Source organism: Podarcis melisellensis (genome assembly GCF_964234715.1).
Source record: "Podarcis melisellensis genome assembly, chromosome: 8".
In the NCBI taxonomy this organism is placed as follows: Eukaryota; Metazoa; Chordata; class Lepidosauria; order Squamata; family Lacertidae; genus Podarcis; species Podarcis melisellensis.
In genome coordinates this window covers 35,443,451-35,458,575 of record NC_138540.1, presented here as the reverse complement: position 1 = coordinate 35,458,575, position 15,125 = coordinate 35,443,451, and the positions used below count along the sequence as shown (strand labels likewise).

At 40.1% G+C, this 15,125-nt stretch overlaps 1 protein-coding gene across 1 annotated transcript in view; it reads left to right on the top strand.

Annotated features, from left to right (window-relative positions):
- RBL2 (RB transcriptional corepressor like 2) overlaps positions 1-14,231 on the top strand; it is a 29,353-nt gene extending 15,122 nt beyond the window's left edge. Inside the window, exons 9-22 of the mRNA XM_081923993.1 lie at positions 483-649; positions 1,332-1,441; positions 1,754-1,857; positions 2,670-2,807; positions 2,988-3,152; positions 5,703-5,814; positions 6,147-6,422; positions 6,992-7,260; positions 9,978-10,154; positions 10,252-10,323; positions 10,790-10,892; positions 11,559-11,764; positions 12,755-12,919; positions 13,167-14,231. Of these exons, the coding sequence (XP_081780119.1) occupies positions 483-649; positions 1,332-1,441; positions 1,754-1,857; positions 2,670-2,807; positions 2,988-3,152; positions 5,703-5,814; positions 6,147-6,422; positions 6,992-7,260; positions 9,978-10,154; positions 10,252-10,323; positions 10,790-10,892; positions 11,559-11,764; positions 12,755-12,919; positions 13,167-13,337 (2,235 nt within the window). The 3' untranslated portion in view covers positions 13,338-14,231. The remainder of the gene's footprint in view (positions 1-482; positions 650-1,331; positions 1,442-1,753; positions 1,858-2,669; positions 2,808-2,987; positions 3,153-5,702; positions 5,815-6,146; positions 6,423-6,991; positions 7,261-9,977; positions 10,155-10,251; positions 10,324-10,789; positions 10,893-11,558; positions 11,765-12,754; positions 12,920-13,166) is intronic.
- The last annotated feature ends 894 nt before the right edge of the window (positions 14,232-15,125 follow it).

Below are 15,125 nucleotides of genomic sequence, written 5' to 3'. Positions count from 1 at the left end.
CCACAGCCATGCTGGCCCTTCCATTGGGCCAGCACCAAATCTCTATGTTGCAGACTTTGGGGAAGGCCCTGAAGATGTAACTATTCCAGACATCATGCTTGTTAACCAAGTGAGGGTCTCACTCAGGCTTCCTCAAACTTGGCCCTCCAAATGTTTTTGGCCTACAACTCCCATGATCCCCAACTAGCAGGACCAGTGGTCAGAGATGATGGGAATTGTAGCCTCAAAACATCTGGAGGGCCGAGTTTGAGGAAGCCTGGTCTAACTGAATTACATTCTCTCCAGTTCTGTTAAGTGTTGATTTGTAGCATTTTGAAGTTTTAATTTTAACCTTTGTCTCTTATTTTGCTTGTAAGCTCTTTAGATGGCCTTTGACCCAGAAAAGTGGCCTAAAAATAATTTGAATCATGAAATAATTAATTTTTATGTAATCATTGTACTAATTTCAGTTCTTAAAATATTTTCATGTTGCTGCTGTTTAGGCAAAATCCTTTAGAATAGCAACACCTCTTACTGGTCGAAAGTATATAAAGGAGAGCGACCCGTGTACAAGTCCCATTTCCATAGCCACATACAGCTTGACCCGACTTCATACAATGCTGACAGGCCTGAAAAATGCCCCTAGTGAAAATCTTGAGCAGATTTTCAGGTTAGTAGAATCACTGCTTTAAAATGAGTTGGTCTAATCTTCCTGGAACATTACAGACCGGAAAGCCAAATATAGAAAACAAGAATTTTTAGATTAATTGAAGGAGTTTGATATTATATTACTTCAGAATACATAGTATTGTGATCACAGATGCATGAACAGCTTTGTCATTTCCCCCCTCTCTCCATTTGGGCAGAGATACAGTTCTCTGGAGTAATTACCTTTTAAGATTACATGTAGCCTCTTTGTGTATAAGAAAGCATACACTGTGTTCTTCTTATGCTCCCCTGTTCTTGGATGAAATAACGACACCTGTTTTTATAACTGGCATTTAATGGTATTTCATTACCATGGTAAATCAGTTTATTTGTTGGAAATGCAACACAACAAAATGTAATAAAATTAGCAAAACTAAACATGCAGAGTTCCATCTTGTGGCATTTCATGCTAGTCCTACTCAGAGTAGACCCATTGAAGTTAATGGACTAGGCTAACATAGGTTTGTTAGTTTCAGTAGGTCTACCCTAAGTAGACCCTGGCTGAAGGCAGTATGTTAAAAATAAAATAATTCTATGAACAATGGCTGGATAAAAGTGGTATTACTTCATATTATTCTGAAAAACCATATCACCCCTTTCTTCTTAATTTACAAAAAAAAAATAATGATTTTTTTTCTGGCCAGGGCTTGTTCCAGGGATCCTTCTTTGTCAATTGCTAACAGGGTGAAAGAAATGTATGACATTTATTGTCAGAGAACACCATCACAGGGAGAACCTGGTAGCTTCTCTAAAGGTAAGGCCATACTATGCTCTTATATAAAGCAACTTCCATTGTGTTCTGATATTTCCAGTGATCCCTGTACACAGTGCAGCTAGTATTTGAAAGCTGCCTGGCCTTGGAACATGTGTTCTCTCCGAAAACTGATCCATCTGGAAATAGTGCAGTATAGCCTTATAAGAACATGTTTGTAATTTCTATTTGTTTCAAGGGATTTAAAAGTAATTATTGTTGTTTGGAAGCATTCCCCTCCCCCATTACGATTCTTTTTAATGGCAGCTGACGAAATCTAGCCCCAAGTCTTGAATTTCTTTTCTTAATGTGCAGAAATTGTTGGAAAACACTTTCGTCTTGCTGAGGTCCTTTATTATAAGGTATTGGAGTCTGTCATTGAGCAAGAAAAGAGAAGACTAGGAGATGCTGATTTATCTGTAAGTAAGTCAGAATAGTTCACATAAATTTTCAACATCTTTTATTTCAAAAGAAACTAATACAAAATGAAATATTTACCTACAATAAGAATTATGGTAATCAGTCCATAAGCTGGCACCAATTTAGTCATTGTTTTCTGCAGGGTCTTTAAGATTGCCTAACCTCGTAGTTTGTGTAAACATAATGTTAAACTAATGAAATTTCTGTTGCCTTGAGATCAAAGCAGTTTATCCTCTTTTATGCAATAGTATTACCTCTCCTCCAGAGAAATTGCTATGTGAGTTGCTGTCTCCATGACAGTGAATAAAATGGTCATTTTAAAATGCTCATATATATAAACCTTGGCAGTATTAAAAACATTTAATATTGTTGACAGGTATTGTTATCCCAGTTGTCCCAGAATAACCAACAGACGCCGGCTGCATGATAAGTCCATTGCCCAAAAGGGATCTGTATTTATAAGTGGATGAGACCTGTGAGGTGTGCATATTCCCCAACAAAGAAATGCTGCCTTCCTAAATTGAAGTTAAATGAGGAGTCTGTATGTGCAGGAGATTCATGAACATGGGTCTTCCTGTCCTAGTGATTGGTCATAACCGTGAGGTTTAGGAACAAGTGATAGAGATGCATAACTCAGACATTTTCCTTTGCCTGCTCAGTGTCAACTTCCACCTTACTGGTGCAAATTAGTTAGTGGCAAATTATATCGTGTTAGATTTTTTAAAGGACTTGCTTGAATGAAGAAATGCTTTTTGCATTTTTATGCTGAACTGATTGAATTATTCACTGTACAACACTTTTTCTATCCTAGGGGATTCTGGAGCATGATGTGTTTCACAGATCTCTCATGGCTTGCTGCCTCGAGATAATTATTTACTCTTACAAAGCAACTGATAGTTTCCCATTCATCGCCGATATATTTGATGTTCCTGCCTTTCACTTTTATAAGGTGAATTCTTTTTTACCATTTGCTCTGACTTCTAAAAGTCAGCAAGGAAAAAGTTATAATTTACTAAGAAGTTAACACCTTTTAACTTTTAAAAATGCTATTGAATTTCATAGTAGTTTCAAAGACATAACAATGTTTGTTTGTTTGTTTGTTTGTTTAAACTTGCAATATTTGTTATAGGTGATAGAGATTCTGATTAGAGCAGAAGATGGCCTTTGCAGAGAGGTAGTGAAGCACCTTAATCACATCGAAGAGCAGATTTTAGAAAGTCTGGCATGGAAAGCGGAATCACCGTTGTGGGACAAAATCAAAGAAAATGAAAATAAAGTTCCCACATGTGAGGAGGTAAAATATGGGGCTTATCTGCCGTGTGTGTATATACTTCTTTATTTAGTACTTGGGAATTTATTCTGCCTGTTTAACCAAAATGGGAAGGATTTAGCCCCTGTTCATCAGCTGAGAAGCAGAGGGCTGACTCCTGTTTTTGCAGTCTGTCTGAATTGAACCCCACACACCTGTCAGTCAGATTCTAAGCCCAGCCTGTGGAGAGTTACCACCAACTTAGTCCTAAATCAGCACTATCCAACCTATTACCCTATGGAAGTTTCAGGCTTCAACTCCCATCATTCTTGGTGGTTGGCCATTCTGGCTGGGGCTGATAAGAGCTGTGGTCAGCATTCATTGCCCCTTTCCCCCATCCCATTCCTCTACTGAGGCAGCTTCTTAAAAACTGTCTGCGGTGTCTGACAACAGTGCTTTTTCTTGTAGTTGGTGAAGCTATTTAGGATGCATGGATTCAAGTCTTCAGCCAATTCTACATTAAAACTGCCAGCAGCTTGGCCTCTAGGAATATAATGGGCACAACCATCCCTTGAGTCTTCATGTCCTGCTGTTGGTCAATAATGGGTCCTCCTTTCCGTTAGACATCATTTGATTGTTCAGTATCTCATTTTCTTTGCCCAGTGAGAGCAAGAGGGTGAGTGAAATGGGGGGAGACTATTTGCCAGCAGGCTCATCATATAGGTTTAAGCAGACTTTCATGCAGATCCAGCTTGTTATCCCTCATTACTTTCTGCAAGGAAACACTGAACCAGCAATTTTAAAGAAAATCTAAAGATGTACATTAAGTAAAGAACTATTCCCCTCCAATGTGCCCAACTGATCTAGTTCTATTAGAATGTCATTGAAGTCTGTCACAGCAGTCCAGGATTATTACTGGAGTTTCTGGTTCCTGCATGAAGTAACTAGAAAACAGATTAATCGTGTTTATTAAACTGGTACTGTGGCTGCAGTCTTGTACCACCTTCCTGTGAGTAAGTACAGGACCACTGAATTAAATTGGACTTGCTTCTGAGTAGACATGTATAGACATGTATAGTAGACAGTAATGTACAGATCAGATGTCATGTTTCTACATATCTCAACCATGCTATGAGATTGTGTGCTTTCCTGTTCCTACATGTTTATTTATTTAAAGAAATATATGGTCTCTTAAAAAAAAAACAGATCACATTAAAATCCCCCTTCCCAGTTTGCTTTTAACTGGAATTTTCTATTATATTTAGATCCCAACTTACTATTCTTACAGCTTCCTAGGGTTTTCCAAAACTGTTGTTCAAATCTTGGGTTGTAGGGAAGACTGGGAAATCATTAGCCACAGTTTGCACTGGATTAAAACCATGATTTGAAGCAATTTTGGTAAATGGTAACTCCTGTTTTGGACATAACAGTGGAGGTTAAAAAATCAACAAAAAGCAGCAGGGAGAAAAAAACTCTAAAAGGCTGCAGAATGATCTTCTAATGGCTGAACTGGACTACAGAGAGCAACATTTTTAAAGAGTTTTTGCAAGGATAAAAAATGCATGAATCTTATGTTTTTGTTGTTGTTGTTGTTGTTGTTTAGTCGTTTAGTCGTGTCCGACTCTTCGTGACCCCATGGACCAGAGAACGCCAGGCACCTCTGTCCTCTACTGCCTCCCGCAGTTTGGTCAAACTCATGCTGGTAGCCTCGAAAACACTATCCAACCATCTCGTTCTCTGTCGCCCCCTTCTCCTTGTGCCCTCCATCTTTCCCAACATCAGGGTCTTCTCCAGGGAGTCTTCTCTTCTCATGAGGTGGCCAAAGTACTGGAGCCTCAGCTTCACAATCTGTCCTTCCAGTGAGCACTCAGGGTTGATTTCCTTCAGTATGGAGAGGTTTGATCTTCTTGCAGTCCATGGGACTCTCAAGAGTCTCCTCCAGCACCATAATTCAAAAGCATCAATTCTTCGGCGATCAGCCTTCTTTATGGTCCAGCTCTCACTTCCATACATCACTACTGGGAAAACCATAGCTTTAACTATACGAACCTTTGTTGGCAAGGTGATGTCTCTACTTCTCAAGATGCTGTCTAGGCCTGTCATTGCCCTTCTCCCAAGAAGCAGGCGTCTTTTAATTTCGTGGCTGCTGTCACCATCTGCAGTGATCATTGAGCCCAAGAAAGTAAAATCTCTCACTACCTCCATTTCTTCCCCTTCTATTTGCCAGGAGGTGATGGGACCAGTGGCCATGATCTTCGTTTTTTTGATGTTGAGCTTCAGACCATATTTTGCGCTCTCCTCTTTCACCCTCATTAAAAGGTTCTTCAATTCCTCCTCACTTTCTGCCATCAAGGTTGTGTCATCTGCATATCTGAGGTTGTTGATATTTCTTCCGGCAATCTTAATTCCGGCTAGGGATTCATCCAGCCCAGCCTTTCGCATGATGAATTCTGCATATAAGTTAAATAAGCAGGGAGACAAAATACAGCCTTGTCGTACTCCTTTCCCAATTTTGAACCAATCAGTTGTTCCATATCCAGTTCTAACTGTAGCTTCTTGTCCCACATAGAGATTTTTATGTTTTTATGTTTTTAGGTAATGCCATCTCAGTATTTTGAAAAGTCAAATGGAAACAGTGTGGCAGGTTCCCCTTTAACCCCAAGGAGACTGAATGAGATTCGTGCTGAAACTGGAACACTGGGAAAGGGTAAGATTTACTCAGCTTATCACAAGGTGCATCTTGTCTCAGTGTTTGCACATCAAGAATATTACTACTTAAACACCACCTCATATTGGACAGGGCATGATGATATTGGGATAAAGGCCTGAGGATGATGATAATCAGCTGTGACTTATGTTGGCGTATTCACAAGGAGTATTCTCTTCCATGAAATTGACATAGTAAAATAATCTGACAACCTTGCCACATCCAAAATGTACATGAGCCCTTAATCTGATGTTTTGAGTGGGATTAAACTTTAAATAAGAAGGTATTGGATTACATGCAATTCTCCCCCCAATTTCTTTGTCAATCTGCAGGCCTTTCATCTTCTCCAACCACGCTTTATGAGAGATACAGCTCTCCGACAAGTAACCCTACGAGGAGAAGGCTCTTTGTTGATAATGACCCCCCTACTGAGGCCACTCGGACTCCTGTGAGGGTCTCCCAGCAGCCCGTGATCAGTACAATGTCTGTTCAGAACGTCTCCACAGAAACAATACCTGTCACTCCTGTTCCTGGGCAGACTTTAGTAACTGTAGCGACCGCAACTGTGACTGCAAATAATGGACAGACAGTTACAATACCGGTACAAGGTAAGGAGGATGCATGGTCTTTGCAAGATGTAGGAAATAACCATTCCGGTGGCTCCCAGTGCCATCGTCGGGGTGAGGATTGTAGTGAAGTGGGTGAATCATATAATTGAAGAGTTTGAAGGTACCCCTTCTCAGTAGGGACCCTCTTAGGAGTTCCTCCACCCTCAGAAGGGGGGGGGGGAGTGGCAGCCCACAAGAGTGCATACTCTGTGGCAACCCCTAAATAGTGGAATTCCCTCCCCATGAAAGTATGTTTGCACCTTCTGCCATATAACGAAGATGCAAATTTTAACCCTGACCTTTGAGACTTGAAGTATCTATTTTTAGACCAGGGTGAGAGGGTCTGTAGGGTAGAAGTAAGAGAGTAAATAATGTCCCCAAAATTCAGACTTCCCAGTACGCAAGCTACTTTCAGCCCCAGAAGCAAATTGGCTTCCCCCCTTTTTCTCAAATTTCAGTATGCACATTTTCATATACTTCCCTAAGTAGTAGGAACCTTTTGTTCCAAATGTTTCTGGATTTTCTCCCAGCGGTCCCTTTGCAGCATTTATTTGCTCTTCCTTTTACAGGCATTGCCAATGAAAATGGAGGAATAACTTTCATTCCAGTCCAGGTCAACGTAAGTGGGCAGGCCCAGCCACTGCCCAGTTCCATCCAGCCTCTCAGTGCCCAGACCCTTGCTGGGACTCTCAGTACTCAACAAATGACTGGCACAGCCCTTCAGTTACAAGGCCAGTTCCAGCAGATTGCCCTTCCCGGAGAGCGACAAAAGCAGCAAATGGGCAGTAGCAGTGCTAAGTCCAGGAAGGCCGGCTCACTTGCACTCTTCTTTAGAAAGGTACATCCAGCATAGAAAATCACATGTGTCACTACAGTGCTGACTTGGCTGGAAATCCAAGCTTGCTTTCTTAGGGTAAGAACATCCTCAGACAGGGAGATGTGTATGATAAACTCAGACCATTTTTTTCTAAGTCTACTCTGCCCATCGTAAATAAGAGTTCAAAATCCACACTGTTCTAGCTTATTTTACTGCAACATTCCTCAGTCCTCAGTCATGTTCAGACATATTAGTTGGAACTTCATGCAGTCTCTTACCTTTTATGATGGTGATTTAGAAGAGGTTGTTGTGCCTCTCACATTTATACAGAGTACCACCCCATAACTGCTTCTGATTGATTGATTGATTGATTGATTGAATTTGCAAAGGGCATTTTTGGCTGCCAGCCAACCAGATGTTCTCCTAGAACATCTCTCCCAACCCATTTTCCACCCCCATAGCATTCCCTGGCTTTGCATTTCTGTTAAAAAGGGGACTTTGCTCTTCCTTGCTTGCTTTCCAGCCACCTTTTTGAAAAATAATAGTTGAAGTGAAATTTTGTTGATAAAATCAGGTATATAAGCTTAAGGAATACAACTCGCATATGTTAGGTTTGTGACCATAGTAAAGCATTGTTTTTATAATAGGCATCAACATTTTTTGTATCAGTTCCAATGTTCATTACAGTCTATTTACTAAGAAACAAAAAGCACAAAATAGAAAACCCAGCCTCAGTAGAACCCATTATTAACACTACTCACTCCTGAACAGGCTGGCTATTGCTCAGGCAGGTCAACTTTAGACAACTGCTTTATACTCAAGCATATTATTGATAAACACGTCTTGCAATTCCAGCTAAATATTTATGTGGCTTTCATTGATTTGAAAGCTGCTTTCAATTCTATCTTTTGGGAGCAAACTATAATCAATGGGGGTTGATATGCAGCTTTTCAAATGCATAATGGTGCTATATTCTAGCACATCTTTGTGAGTTAGAATAAATGGAGGGCATCTATCTGACACTGTTCCGGTTACAAAAGGAGTAAGACAAGGATGTCTACTTGCCCCCCTTCAATATATTTATAAATGATGTAGCTGAGTTTCTAAGAGGTTCTAAGAGCACTGTTTTCCAGTAAAAATCAGAAATATTTAGTCCTCCTTTATGCAGATGATGCAATCCTGATTTCCTGCATCCAATTGGGCTTGCGCAGACTGCTGAATTGGTTCAGCTTGTATTGCAAGAATGAGCATCTTACTATAAATTCCCAAAAAAACAAAAGTTATGTATGATATTTGGCAAATCCAAGAAAACTCACAATTGGTCACTCAATGGAAATACACGGGAGCAAGTATTCTCTTTTAAGTATTTCAGTGTGGTCTTTCAGTGGACAGGGAAATGGTCTGCACAGGTCCACTCAAGCACCCTATTAGCTGGTAGAACTTGAAATGGACTATTACAATTCCACCTTACAAAAGGGGGCAACTTGGTTCAGCCTACTTTAGAACTTTGTAAGACTAGGGTGTTGCCAAAGTTGTTATTTGGAGCACCACTGTGGGCCATGACTAATTTAGATCACTGGAGATAGTGCAGAACAAATTTTTACAACTTCTGTCTTTCTTAGGAACTCCTTTATGTTGGCCCGTCCAATCCGCTAATGGAAGGACATTTAGTCTTGTCTGTGTAAAGGCTATCGTTTTAACATTTGGTAAATCTACCTTGGCAGAGATGGATACAGTGGAATAAAAAAAAGCATAAATTTGTTAGATTGACAAATCCTGATGATCCCAGAAGGGAAGGTTGTCTTTTGCAAAGACTTGTTTTTTGTTGTCTGATGTAGAAAGGTATATATCCTTTAGAACATCCACATATATTGCCACGGCTTTACAAATTTGTGTAATAAAACTTAAAGGGGGAATGGGAAATGATTTATCTTCTAAAGGTCAAGGAGTAAAAATGTAAACCACTACAGTGGTAGCTTGGTTTACAACCATAATCTGTTCCGGAGGTCTGGTTGTAAACCAAAATAGGTTGTAACCCAAAGCACGCTTTCGCCAATGGGGCCTCCAAAAATAAAAATAAAAAAATTGGTTGTAATTTTTAAAAAAGGGTTGTAATCCAAAAAATGGGACACACATTTCCAGGTTTGACGTGGTTGTAATCCAAGACAGTTGTAATCCAAAGCGGTTGCAAACCAAGGTACCACTGTATTAGTAGCAGTATTCTTGTTATTATCATTTTTATGTGTGTAATGGGTGTTTGCTAAACACAATAAACCAAACTGAGTAACAGGGACTAACAGTCATAGCAGTTCTGAGAAGGAAATGACAATATTCAGACATTTTGTCACTTGTTTGGTAATGATTTATTACCCCTTTCAAGGAAGATACTTCAAAAGGGTCTCTTTGAATTGACCAAGAAACTTCATCTTAAGAATTATGCATTTTCTTAACTCCATTATAACATCCACAGTAATAGAACAACAGATGGTTTCAGTATCTGAATGTTTACAGCACCTATCCTTGATAGGATCGTTGGAGGGTAAAACATTAAAACAGAACAACAAAATGTTCTCTTACACTTTGGTTTAGTTAGAAAATTTAGATATGGCATACGTATGTTAAAAATACCAAGGTAGGACCAGTGACCTTAGTGTACATGGTTCATTTACAGATACGAAACACAGAATTCTGTAAACACCTAATATAGGGTAATTCTGACAGTCTTCTCTCTGTATTAGGTATTCCACTTAGCAAGCATCCGTCTGCGGGATCTCTGTCTTAAACTGGATATTTCGGATGAGCTGAGGAAGAAAATATGGACATGTTTTGAGTTTTCGCTGGTACAGTGCTCTGAACTCATGGTGGACCGGCATTTAGACCAGCTCTTAATGTGTGCCATTTATGTAATAGCAAAGGTAAAGGTTCACAAAAGGTACATTTTGAGGGGGGTGCTAAATAACTTGAAAGAAAAGAGATCTAGTTATGGCAGTGAATCCCCCTCTTGTGTTTTAGGTTACAAAAGAAGACACATCGTTTCAGAACATCATGCGCTGCTATAGGACCCAGCCACAAGCTAAGAGCCAAGTAAGCAGGTTTTTTGTTGGTTGGTTTTAAACCAGTATGCATCTTTTTTCCCTTCTCATTTCACCATTTAAAGATTTTGCTAAATATAAATAAAATAAAACATGATAAATCAGATCCCAGTCAACTGAGGGCACTGGAAAACTTTCCAGGTCCCTACCCTGCCTGCCCCCCAGAAAGTCCACATCAGTGTAGAACACCCACTGAATATAATGACCCTAAGTTAGTCATTATATTCAGTGGGTCTGACTATGTGCAGTGCATACAGAAATTGATCATTGCTCACTAGGAATGTCCCATTGGAATGAATGGTCTAGGTCCTGATTGCAGCAGTTTGTATAATTGAGCATATTTAGAGTTTTCCATAAAACAATTAACATTTATATATGAAGCCTCTGTTTATATGAGACAAGGGAGTAATCTTCTGCAATTCCTCTCTTTCATCTACCACAACTTTGGCTTTTGGAAGGTGTATCGAAGCGTCCTGATTAAAGGCAGAAGACGAAGACATTCAGGCAACAGTGACAGCAATAACCAGCAGAATTCCCCGACTGAAAGAAATAAGGATAGAAGTAAGTGGCTGTAATATGTTTTGATGAAAGATTTGGCCCCTGCGGTTGCCCTACCCTTCTCTAGCTGAAGGGATCCTGAAAAAGGATGCAGCTGTATGTGCACTTGCTTGAGAACAGGCCCCATCAAGCACAGTAGGGCTTATTTCTTTGACCATGGGGAGGACTGAACTGCATGGGAATCCAGGATTTGAATACTCTAGAGCAGGGGTTCCCAACTTTTTTGGCCATGCCCCACCTAAGCATCTCTAAAATCCTGGTGCCCTGCCCCCTGTGGCATATAATTCTTATTATTCAAAAAGTGAATTTCTATTCATGTAGAGGAAGCCTAAAAGGCCATTCACTGTTAGCTCATTCTCAAAATCAAATTGCCCCCCTGTGGGGCATGTGCCCCATGTTGGGAATCACGGCTCTAGAGTGTCCCAGGCTTCCTGTAAGCTCTTGAGCTGCCTGCAAGACAGTTGTTGGGCAGAAAGAGCAGCACTTAGAAATCCTGGCATTCCAACAAAGGCCATATGAAAAAGCAGCTGGATAATCTGCACCTGCTTTAAAGCGTTATTGGCTGGGACTTTTTGATCATCCAATAGCAAGAGGAAAATATTGATATGTATGTTTTGTTTAGCAAGGTCTTTAGAACTTGATGAAAAAACTTCCATTGTGCCTTCACAGCAAGCAGAGACTCCAGCCCAGTGATGAGATCTAGTAGCACCCTGCCAGTGCCGCAGCCCAGCAGTGCTCCCCCTACTCCAACACGCTTGACTGGAGCAAACAGTGAAATTGAGGAAGAAGAGCGCGGAGACCTGATCCAGTTTTATAACAACGTCTATAGTGACCGAATTAAAGGCTTTGCCCTGAAGTACTCTTCATCCAATGGAGTAAGAAGCCTTTCCTGCTTCGTAATAAGTCTTATTAATGTCAGAAAAAACAATGTTGTACAGTCTACTTTGTGGTCCTAGAAACAAGTGCCCATAGCTGCTTTTAAAATAGTACCATAGACAGCGGCAGTAATGCGTCTGAATACCAGTTGATGGAAACAATGGGAGGGGAGAGGGCTCTTGTTTTTAAGTCCTGCTTGTGGGTTTCCCACTGGTTGGCCACTGTGAGAACAGGATGCTGAACTAGAGGAGTCACTGGCCTGATCCAGCAGGTCTTTTATTATGTTCTTTCTTGTGAAGGATACATTTTGTTTTTGTGTGTTTACCTCCAAAGGACATTTGCGGGGCGGGTACAAACTATATTTATACCACATCAAGATTATTACAGTAAAAGGTCTATATTCAGCTCTAGAAATTGCACTGCTAGTAGGACTTCTTTTTTACTCTGCATCTAGACATAGTCTGTTATGCTAGGGTTGAGGCTGAAGCAGCAAATCTTTAGCAATATTTGTTGCTTTTGAGTTAAATATTGGGAGAGGGTTAAACAATGCATCTCTAGATGTAAAATAGTGTTGCACAAATGTGCAGAGTAACATGAAACAAGACCTTGAACTATCCAGAATGGTTTTAAAACTAGTTACCATGTCTTGTTCTCTGTAGGTTTGTCACTTGAACATCTTTGACTTTTTTTTATTTGATGCATTAGATAAATGCACACTGTGGAACACAGCGTTCACTTTATGTGGTAAATGCAGGTCCTCTAATATTTCCTTAAATATTGAAATAAACATAATTGAGTTGAGTGCTGCTGAATCTATTCCAGATTGGTTATCCCAGTGTATCTATCTCAGCCTTACTGGTGCAAAAACAAAAGCATACTCTGAGTCATTTCATGGTGTGGATCACCATGCAATGACTCAAATGCATAACATCCTGGTTTCTCTGTTGTGTGCATAACTGCAGATTAATTTTGCTATCTTTGTATGACAGGCTGAAGCACCTCCCCTGTCTCCATATCCTTTTGTAAGAAGTGGCTCTCCCCGCAGAATACAGCTTTCTCAGAATCACTCGATTTACATCTCCCCTCACAAAAACGAGTTTGCAATTTCTCCACGTGAGAAAATATTCTATTACTTTAGCAGCAGCCCATCAAAGGTAAACGTTTGCTATTGATCTCTTTCATTAGCTAATAAGTTAAAGGTTTTAACAAGCTTAATTTTAATGAACTTGTAATTTAGCAAAACATTTATATATACCATTTTCTTTGTAACATCGTAGCTTTTTGAGACTGGTGTTTTTGTTATGTATGTGACACATGAATCAGATTCAGAAAATCAAAATGCCCTGTTTGACTTGAATGAGAAGTAGACAGCATTCAATTGTTCTTTGTGGTATGTTTCAGAGGCTTCAAGAGATCAACAGTATGATTAGAACTGGAGAGACGTCAACAAAAAAGCGTGGCATTGTCCTGGAGGAGGGGGCTGAATCACCCGCCAAGCGCATCTGCCCAGAAAACCACACAGCCCTCCTGAGGAGGCTACAAGATGTGGCAAATGACAGAGGTTCTCACTGACCTGGGGTTTTATTTCTTCTTTTCCATCTGTTATGTTGCCAGTAGTAACAGAGCTTGCAATCCTAATATCTTTGAAGCACTTTCCATGGAGAAATGAAGTATTTGAGCCCTTTCCAAGGATGTGCTGCTTCTAGTACCAGGTGCACTGCAACTCTTGAAGAGGCTTCAGTCTACCTTATTCCAGAGGACTGCAGCGCTATAATCCTACTGACTGAGCTGGGAAGAAGTGGAGACTGTTTCCTCCAACAGTCTTGATGCTGGGACAGAAAAGGTCACACCCTCTCTTAACTTAGGTTATGCGAATGGCAATGGCTGCAGTTAAAACCACAGCGGTTTAAATTTATTGGCTGAAGTGACTGATAAGTCCAGTAGGAACCCCCGCTGATAACTATTTTTCCTACTAAATTGAGAACATTCTTTTTTTGTGCTACTTGGTAAGCCTGTCAGTGCAATGCTTGGAGTTTGTGGTATCAGGAGGGAAAGGGTAATTCATATGCTGATGATGGGACTGATACTGTGATCTTGGCTACCTATTTCAGGAAACTAGCAGTACTGATGGCTCCAGCACACATTGCAAGCCGTAGTTAAGACTACACTGGAGCTAGACTAGAAATGGTATTTTAGGCAGTCTTTAGGAAAAATTAAGGTCATTCTTTCCTAGATGTCTTTTTCATGTGCCCTTCCAGTAATTAAGATAATAAGGGGGGCACTTTATGTATATACAACACTTTGGTTTTTAGCTGTGCAATGTTTTAAGTGAATTCCTACCAAGAGTAACTCTTAAACAGCTCTAAAGCATTCTTTCGAAATGCGGATTAGAGGTGTGGCTACTTCACAATGGCACTTTTTAAACAAAATTAAATAGCCAAACCATAATATAGAAGTTGTGCTGAATTGCCTAAATTGTATTTATTCTCAAAGTACACACTGGTAATGCTCAGCTTCTATATGAAAATTTTCTAGCCTCCAACACCAGCTTTTAACATAAAATTATGCCTTTTGCAGAAATGGCATACCATTATGTGGCAACAACGCAGGGATCCAACTCCACTGCACTGCTTAACCTATATTAGACTGTTTTTACAAATTAGCACTTTTAAGAAGAAAATGGTGACATGGACTTGCCAGCAATCAGTCTGCTCAAGGCAAAGGAGCTGAAATTTGTCATGAGCGAAACAAGCAAAAGGAGGCAGTGAAAAACTGCACAACGGGCCATCAAATGGGTGAGTTTTAGAGTAGTGAGATTACTCTTTTGATTACTGCCAGTGTTTCTGAACAGTGGCCATATTGTGTTTTAATGGTAGTGTACAAATGTTTGCAGCAATTCTACAGCAGTTTCAACCCTTTCTAAGATAAAATCAAAACTGTTTAAGCCTGCAGCGTTTTACTTCTGCTTTGTTAGGTGACCAGCTAACACATACATGTACACTAGTAGTTTCTAGAACTTCCACCAGCATTTATCTTAGGATATTGATTTATTGCTAGGCCTATGCCCTTTAGGGATATATTTAAAAAATCACTGCTGCAAAAACAAACTTACCTTTTTCTTTAAGTAGACCAGTAATCTGTCACCAAGGAACTACTGTCTCAGGCTGTACCCCTGCAGGACCCAACAGGTATGAACCTCAGTATACAACACATTTGCATGCTTGGTCGTGCCAGAAGCCAAGCCTGCCACATAGCACAGGAGTCTTGGGACAATGTATGTTTAGTAATCATAGTGATTAGACTGAAATTTTAAGGAGGCCTTTCTGTTTAATTGTGAAGTTGATGAACTGAAATGTTTCC